Source organism: Epinephelus lanceolatus, chromosome 14, assembly GCF_041903045.1.
Source record: "Epinephelus lanceolatus isolate andai-2023 chromosome 14, ASM4190304v1, whole genome shotgun sequence".
Lineage (NCBI taxonomy): Eukaryota > Metazoa > Chordata > Actinopteri > Perciformes > Serranidae > Epinephelus > Epinephelus lanceolatus.
The window spans coordinates 10,147,260-10,156,366 of NC_135747.1; the positions used below are offsets into that span (position 1 = coordinate 10,147,260).

At 38.8% G+C, this 9,107-nt stretch overlaps 1 protein-coding gene across 2 annotated transcripts; it reads right to left on the reverse strand.

Annotated features, from left to right (window-relative positions):
* Positions 1-3,762: 3,762 nt before the first annotated feature.
* Positions 3,763-8,080, reverse strand: LOC117251341 (uncharacterized). Of its 2 annotated transcripts, none has more exons than XM_033617547.2 (6): positions 7,909-8,080; positions 7,434-7,470; positions 6,947-7,075; positions 6,678-6,818; positions 6,543-6,574; positions 3,763-4,838 (listed from the first exon to the last, which is right to left on the reverse strand). In XM_033617547.2, exons 2-6 carry the CDS (start codon positions 7,465-7,467, stop codon positions 4,551-4,553), a joined length of 624 nt encoding a protein of 207 aa, XP_033473438.2. In that variant the 5' UTR covers positions 7,468-7,470; positions 7,909-8,080; the 3' UTR covers positions 3,763-4,550. The 2 variants fall into 2 exon arrangements, with proteins under 2 accessions (XP_033473438.2, XP_033473436.2); XM_033617545.2 differs by having other exon boundaries at positions 7,200-7,470; positions 7,909-8,078.
* Between the last annotated feature and the right edge of the window lie 1,027 nt (positions 8,081-9,107).

Genomic DNA, 9,107 nt, shown 5'->3' on the forward strand with positions numbered 1-9,107 from the left:
TATGATAAATATTCAGTGTAACTTCTGATATTCGTATTCAGTATGCTTGCATGGTATTGTTTTTTGTTGTTTTTGGTTCCTTTTCATGGAGACATGTTTCGTCCACCATGTAGGACTATGAGAGAGTGCCATTCAGCTCTGCTCTGATTGGCCCAACCTGATTGTTGAGTGGATTGAGAGATGAATGTGTTTGTGTCTATAAATGGCTTGCTCTGCTTTGTGATGGTGATGGTGACAATGCCTGACAAAGATTTCTGTTAGCTGAAACGCTGCACAATTAAAATTTCTGGGGGCTTTTCATATAGTGTGTGGATCTCCTGTCTGATTAGTTAGTTAGTTAGTTAGTTAGTTAGATTTTGTGATCCAGCACCTGTAAAAGTTTTTTGGATCTGCTTATCTTACACCTTGCTTGTTTTAAATGTTGCAAGAAAAATGTGTTCAGGTGTCAAAATTAAGACAAATATTGCACCTCATAAATTCTTCAGTAGGTGGAAAGGAAGTACCTATGTACAGTAAAGTCACATAGGTTAGGTCTAGCAAAAGAAATATGACAACGTAGCTTGAGCTAACTCAAAGTTCACTCGGTTCACACGATCCCTGACACTGGTCTTCTGGGGGAAATTCCTGTGTCAACTGCCTCCTCACATGAACTTCCGGTTTTTATACTACTGCTTTCTTTATTCTCACCAGCACATTGATCACGTCACGGCAGCCTTCCCAGTTATGTGTAAGTTAGAAAATACTACAGGAAAAGGAAAAAATAATAATAATATTGTAGATTCTGTGAACCATGGCAGCATCCACCGTTAAGCTCACTGAGGTCCAGACCTCTGTATTTTTTAGAAATGTACATGAAAGTTGTGAACAAATTGCCAAAAATAACTTTACTTTGGTGCGGCAAATATCTTGTAAAATACCAACATTACCTACTTGCTCATCTGATGGCAGTCATTTTCTGTGTGTCTCTGGGGGGGTGGTCAAGTGGAAACTTCATTTAAGATGGTGCTTCCTTGTTTATATCAACAACTTGAGGAAACAGGACAGAAAGCTGAATCCATGTGAGCCTGATAAAGGTTAAGGAGAGAATGTTACTTGTGGACTGCTTGTAGTTCAAGTTTCAGCCATTCATCCTCAGTCCTCATCTGACAAATAGCTCCAGTAGGTTAAACAGTGACCTTCTATCATGATGTCAACTAGTTAGTTTCACCTGACTGAAATAACTACCTCTTAAATTCATACTTTATTAAGGGTTGGAATTCATGTTCAGTTTCAATTTTCAATTCAATCAATCAATTTTATTTATAAAGCCCAATATCACAAATCACAATTTGCCTCACAGGGCTTTGCAGCATACGACATCCCTCTGTCCTTATGACCCTCGCAGCGGATAAGGAAAAACTCCCCAAAAAAACCCCTTTAACGAGAAAAAAAAACGGTAGAAACCTCAGGAAGAGCAACTGAGGAGGGATCCCTCTTCCAGGACGGACAGACGTGCAATAGATGTCGTACAGAACAGATCAGCATAATAAATTAACAGTAATCCGCATGACACAATGAGACAGAGAGCGAGAGAGAGAGAGAGATGCAGGTAATAACAGTAGCTTACAACAACATTATTGAAAGTAATAATATTATAGTTATAGTTCTGGCTACTGTGGTACAATATGTTGAAAGTATGTATTAATATCTGGCAGTATACATGTGTGACAATAGTCATATGTGTATAATAACAGTAGAAGTATGACTAATGACTAATGATGACAGCAGCAGCAGGAGGCATCTGGCAGGACCACGGCAGCAGCACAACCACACACGTCACGCTGTCCAGGCACCGCTGCGATATGAGTTAATCTGAGAGACAGTGGAGCACAAAGGCTCCGGAGAAGAAGCCGAGTTAGTGACATCCAGAATGGCCGAGTTAGCAAGATGCAGTAATAGAATACAAGAGAGAGTGAGAGAGAGAGAAGGAACAATGGAACCCTTCCTTACCATCCCCATTTTTGGTCATCCCTCTGTTGGGGTACCTAGCACACAGATCTGGTAAAATGCAGTCCGTGAGGTTTGTTTTAAATGAGAATTAAAAGACAAATCTTGATCAAATATTACTCCGAGGTTTCTTACGGTAGTGCTAGAGGCCAGAGCAATGCCATCTAGAGAAACTATGTCATCAGATAAAGAGTCTCTGAGTTGTTTGGGGCCAAGAACAATAACTTCAGTTTTGTCTGAATTTAACATCAGGAAATTGGTGCTCATCCAAGTTTTTATGTCTTTAAGGCAGTTATGGAGTTTAGTTAATTGATTACTTTCTTCTGGCTTCATCGATAAATACAACTGAGTATCATAACAATGGAAATTTATAGAGTGATTTCTAATGATGTTACCTAAAGGAAGCATATATAGAGTAAATAGGATTGGCTAACACCTCTGGATCCAGGGTGGGCTTTTTTAGTAGAGGTTTAATTACAGCTACCTTAAAAGACTGTGGTACATAGCCTGTTAATAAGGATATATTGATCATATCTAATATATGAGTGTTAACTAAAGGTAAGACCTCCTTAAGTAGCCTAGTTGGGATGGGGTCTAAGAGACACGTTGATGATTTAGATGAAGAAATCACTGCTGTCAATTCTTGAAGAGAAATTGGGGAGAAGCAATCTAAATATATATTAGGTCTTACAGCTGTGTTTGAGGTTAGATAGGTACTATCTGAGGGCAGGAGGTCATGAATTTTGCCTCTAATAGTTAGAATTTTGAGTTGTGTTAAAATGAGGTACCCCTGTATATTTTCATTTTCACTGCAATATTTTCCTATTGGAAGCCAGTAACATTTACATTTAAATATCAACTCACAATGTGTTTACTTTCTTCACAGAAACGTAAATGAAAAGAATCTGTCATGAAAAACAGTATTAATCAGTACAATAAAATAGGTACTTAAATTAGTCAAAAAAATAGAATAATCATATTTCATGTCTCATATATGGTTTCCTATATGTTTACCTTGTGTGTTTGTGTGTTTTAAAAAAAACATGGAATAAAGGAGGAAATAAAAAGGCAAACTGTGAGCTGTGAGGAGATGAGACCCAGCTTTTATGTGTTGCTGTTTTTGCTGTTGCTCTTGTTGTCAATAGGCCAAAAAGTTGAACTGGGTGTTTTAGCTCTTTGGCCTGGTATGGAAAAAATGGAAACCAACGTCACAAATGAAAGTATGGATCAATGAGTTAAAAAAACAAACAAAAAATGATCTGACAAATAGCTGAAGATAGACAAGACTTGACCAATGAGATTTCAAAATTCTTAGCTGGGGACAGCCCTAACCATTTTTGCTCCCCAAATATCTTTAAATAGACAATATTAGATCAGGAAAATCGTTTTGGTTTTTTTTGTTTTTTTCACTGGGGCATGCCCCAAGAACGCCCCTAGCAAACTCACTTACTGGACCTTGATATTTCTTAACCCAGTGTACAGCCCTGCTCTGAAGTAGAACTCCACACAACCAGAGATACTTGGTCCAAAGCCAGATACCCAAAGCCTCTATCCAGGACACAGAGGGAGGGGCGCTACTATTACAAAGTCAAAATATTTACATTCCAGTACCAGCCTCCAGTAATTCCAGAAGACAGTTAGATGTGACCCAACATCGGATGTCCTTTCATTGTGAATAAAATTAACTGTGTTGTCTGGATGCTCTCATTGGGTAAACCCTACACAAACAGAAGTTAAGCAAATATTTCCTCATTAAAATGAATAGACAATTTCTCCTGATATTTGATACTTTATTACTTGAGACAGACAAAGAGATACAATGATGCATAGCTTTAAGAGCTGACAGGATCACATCGACAGATTTGGGTAATAGCATGCATAAACTCTCTGATCAATGTGGGAGAACATGTTTCTTATAGAGCTGGTTAAAACCTATGCTTAGGGACTGATTGGCTGATATTTTGAATTTGTTGGTTTTGTGTGTGGCTGTCCTGCACCTATGCTCTAAAAATATTTGTAGCTCCCAGGAAGATCAAAACTCAAATATGAAGTCACATCCCAGCCACCATCCCCCTCTGATAAATAAAGTACAGTCCCCTATTATATTACTGGAACATCTCCGTGATTAGACGTAGAATGTGGAAGCCTGATTAGAAAATACTCTTAAAAGTTTAATATTTTCAATTCTAATGGTCATTGCATTGCACAAATTTGAAATACACTGCAAATAAACCAAAAAATCCAAGAAACAAAACCTTTACATTAAGTAAATAACTAGATAAATAACTACTGGCTCTGTAGATTACATGCAGCAGCCCATTTGTCCAGTTCATGTGAGAGAATCCCATCAACAAACCCTGTCATTTTACTGCTGCTTAATCAGATCTATTTTCAAAAGATAGCATTACCAAAGTACAAAATAAAGAACACATACAACATAAAACCACATCACTCACATACTTTATCCACAATATATTCAAAGCCAGATTTTCCAAATTTAGCCTACAGTTGTCTTTTTCAATGCATTACCATTACTAGTTCATACACTGTACTTCAACTGTTGCTTAGCACATTTTTTTTGTAATTTCTCTGAGCTGTGGATAGGTCTTGAGAATATCAGGCTCTTTGAGAACTTCAAGGAATAGAGAGCAGGAATTTTGACCATTTACGATCAATTTATCGATAAGGTTAGTAACAGTTTCTTCTGGCTGTAAGATATGCTTCAAATTCTGATACTGTCTGTCCGTGACGATTTGTTTGGCGTGCACATGCTGCAGAATGAAGGAATGATCGGCCCTCAGGCAGTCAATGAGTTCCAACTTGTGCTCAGTGATGGTTTTCACAGCAGGGCCCTGTAAAAGACAGCAGGTTTTGTTTATCAGTCCTGAATGAATGAGGTTTTTACATTTTGCAACTGTGGGACAAAGCTTTGAGCAATATTTTTTAGGCCTCGGTGTGTGGTTTGTACTGTAAGTGTGCATGTGGAGCTTGCCCGTTTTCTAAATGTCTGCCTGAGTGTTAATGTGTGTCTTTGTCACTGGCAGTACGTCCTTCCCTCTCTCCCCTTGAATGCTAAAATAAGCTTCCCTGAACAGCATAAGCAGGTACTGAAATGGTGATGGAAGAATCAACAGTTTCGTCTGCCTTAGCTTACTTAAAAGATGTCTCTTGGATGAATAGCTGCTTTGCTCAGAAGTAGGAAAACACAGCTAAAGTTCTCAACAGACAGTCTAACTCGAGGCCGCTCAGCCCGTCCTTGGACCAGGCCTAAAAATTTAGATTTACTTAACTGACGCTTTTGTCCAAAGAGAGACTTATCCTCTATCCCATATAGGAGCAAGGACACGAGAAATGTTCTGTAAAGTACAAGGGTTGATTGGCTGTTTCATTGATTGAGTGGAGGTCAAAGAGAGCTAGTTTCTGTTTTTGCCTCGTTCCAACGTCTGGATGATGTTATATGTTGGATGTGTCTTCATTCACATCCCCTACAACTGCAGAACAACGCCGACACTCAGTCCCGTTCTTATGCCTAACTCTCTCTCAAGTGATGTAGCCGAACTGAACTGGCAGGTGGGTCCTCCAGCTCTGGAGTATTAATTATTACCTGTCATAGTGACTTGATTGTACGGCATTCTGTTTTTTGTGCTAACCAATATTTTTTAAATTTTGTTCCACATACAGGCCCACTTAGACTTATATATATATATTGCATAATTATTAAACTTTGATCCTCTGCCTGACCATCCATGGGTCCAAGGCTATTGAGCAGAAGATTTTAATACTATGTGGTAGCCACTGTATGTGAATGGATGAATGGATCGGACTTATTACTCTAAACAGAGTAATAATGTAAAATAACTCATTAGTAAAATGTAATATATAACATTTAGACAGTAACTTGCCCAACACTGAGGGCAAGTGACCTGACCTGACCACGACCACATCTGTGTATGTGCAAGAAGAAGGTAAGGTTAATGTTGCCAGTTAAAAAAAGCATATCTGTTATCTACAGCATGTTTTGGTTTTTACAACAGACAATAAGCAATTGTGTGTCTGGGGCAAGATAACCGTGGCAGGAACAAACAGTTTATGTAACGGAAAGCCCCTCTTAATGTGTAGAGTTGTTTTGTCTGATAATGATTGTTTGTTAGACACTATGAAATTTCATGCTGTATCAAATCTTTCTCGCAAGAAAACTCTCAAATGTCCAATCCCATGTGTTGAGTCTCTTTATTCCTCGACAGCAGCAGGGGGAAACAGCTAGCCTGGCTCTGTCCAAAGATAACACCTCTAAAGCTCCATACTTAACACATTATATTCCTTTTCCATTAAAAAAAAACTTAAGTGTTACACACTATTTTTGGGCCAAGTGTCAAAAGTCTTCCTTTAAAGACTGGTGCAAACTATGCATCTGATTTAGAGAAGATTAATTTCTTCTTCCACTACCTGGCTCATCCATCTGTTCAGCCTGACTCTACTGCAGAGGCATAAAAAAGTATCCTTGACTGTGTTCTACTATGATTAGTGTGTCTGTATGTCTCTGTGTGTGTGTGTACCTGAGAGGATGGCAGTGTCTCATCTACTGTTTCTGAGAGAAAAGCAGTGTTGGGATTAGCTGAAACTTCCAGACAGAATATATAAATTCAATAAACATGTAACAGATCACCAGTAAGCAGTTAGTTAAATGTTACCTGCACGTACTTGTGATGGTGTCACAGAGGCTGATAAATTTAATTCACCGTCAACCTCGATATCAGTCATTGTGTCACCGCAAATGATACTGCTATCACAGGCTGTATAATCTGCTCCAGGAACCTGTCCAACAGTAGTTGCTGAAAGTAGAAAAAAAAACATTTAAAAAAAATGGAGTTTGCTTTACCGAAGCACAAGTTATGTATTTCATAACTTTCAGTTCATGATTTCATATTGCACTGAATACCTGAGAAATATCATTGCTTACCAGTTGGACGGCTTCCTGCATTGCTCACTGTTTCAACCCTTATGTTGATCTTTTTTGCTTTAATGTTTTTCATGGTTCTGGCAGTAACAACACTGCTTCCATCAGCAAACACTGTTGGTGTGGGTGAGCCTGTAAATATAACAATCACTGTCAGGAGACTTAGGTATAATTCCTAAAAAAGTGAAACGTGTTCCTCTAACTTGATGAAAACCAGATGCATTGAGGCCCTCTCACAGTGCAGACAGATCTTTACTTTCAGTGTTAGGGTTAAAGAGCTGCGGCACATGCTGGTAATGTGACTGATGTTGCTTCAGAATGTCCAAGAAGTACTGAGGGGTATCTCCTCCCTTTTGCATTATTATTTTCAAAAGTACTTTCATCTTATCTAATGCACTGCTTTGCCTTTGTACCTCACGGAACTCATTCATAGATAAAATATCCCCACACTTTTCAAGGATGTAATCTGGGTCACTTGAAAGCCACATACAGAGGTTGTGCTGCGCTGACTCCAGTTTGTCCATGATCTGCAGTGAGACAGAAAAGGTTCATGTGGATTTGTTTGTTTTCTCCTGTAAAATAATGAACTTCACTCACACTGAATTGAAAGTTAGGCTATGTTTTATGTAACTGCCAAAAATATTTTGCCTCAGGCTATTTTGTAAAGTGACTGGAAAACACACACAAAGTAGAAACATTAAAATGAGCACGACCACCGTCAACTCTACTCATCCCGAATTAGTCGTAAAATTCTTTAAATCATCTGAACCCAAAACTGACCACGGCAATGTATGAAAATATGTCATATCATTGTAAAGGAAAATACTGCTCGTACAAAAAAAAAAAAAAAACTTGTTAATGCTCGTTACGTTTTAACCCTTTGATTTCATGGCACACACACACATACACATACACACACATCTGGAGATTCTCTTTATGGCACGATAAAAGCGCCCATAGCTTACCTTTATTTGGTGCGACGTATCGTCCTGTAGTCGAACAAAAACTTCAAGAGTAAAAATTGACTCTGAAAAGGCAATATTAAAAAAGTTTCCGACTTATGGACAACAGAAAGCGGCTCGCTGCGCCTGCGGTTTTTCACTCTGAGAGTTACGCAAAAGAGAAGCAGATGTAAAGCCAAGCCCACTTCCTTAATCTCTCACACAACCTCAGCACAGTATCAGTACAGGTAGAAAGAATACACAAGCAGCATACAGGTTAGGTTAGGTTAGGTTAGGTTTTTTAATTGTTTTCACACATCATTGTTGGTTTCAGGGCAGTATACACAACATATAACAGATAACAGACCCTCTTCCCACATATTCCCCAGATAACAAATAACAAATAACCCTCTCCCACACATACCACAGAAAACCATATAAACATAAACATGACATAGACAGTGTACAGGGGTGAAATATTAAATCTACATGTTTTTGTTTAGGGCTGTGGTGGCTGAGGGCACAAAACTTCTTTTAAAATGTTTTTTTTTCCCAGTCCAGTACCCTGTATCTGCGGCCAGATGGGAGAATTATGAAAAATTGGTTCAGGGGATGGTCGGGGCTGTTTACTATTGTACATGCTAGGCGTGGCAACACAGTTTATAATGGTGCCTGCTCTGAAGCGCTGTGCAATGAAATATGTTAGTGCGAGTGTCCGGGCTCACTGTCCACGTGCCAAGTGTGGATCAAATCACAAAAAAAGGGGGAAAAAATGCTGAGTTTAGGGCAGGGGTGTCCAACTTTTTTTTTTTTTTTTTGACTGGGGGCCAAATTAGATTATATAAACACACTTAGGGGCCAGCTGCTTCTTGCGTCATATGGGTTAATTAAAATCCCATAGAAATGGGACAAACGCAACTGTTTGATATTTTTCAGTGAAAAAGTATTTACCTTTCCACTCCTCCTGAAAGAGGCAGCCCTCACTGTCTGCTTTACCTGTCTTTGTTGTGACCATGTCAGCTACCTAACAGGAAATATCTGTGGTTATGCAACTGCTCATTTGCTTGTTTGCCCTTTGTTTATGAAAGCACATTAGTTTCATCTGCATACTTGATGCATGTCTACACACTGTATGATAATACGATAAGAACAAGAACTACCTGTATTTCTACCACATTCCTACAGAGACAGGCACCTGCTAGACTTTGAAGTGCCATGGCGCA

Excerpts from the sequence above, each read along its gene's own strand:
- LOC117251341 (XM_033617545.2), bottom strand. The coding sequence starts at position 7,467 with ATGGACAAACTGGAGTCAGCGCAGCACAACCTCTGTATGTGGCTTTCA. Across the intron at positions 6,819-6,946 it reads TGCAGGAAGCCGTCCAACTG|CAACTACTGTTGGACAGGTT; the intron begins GTAAGCAATGAT and ends TTCTACTTTCAG. Across the intron at positions 6,575-6,677 it reads ACCATCACAAGTACGTGCAG|AAACAGTAGATGAGACACTG; the intron begins GTAACATTTAAC and ends CTTTTCTCTCAG.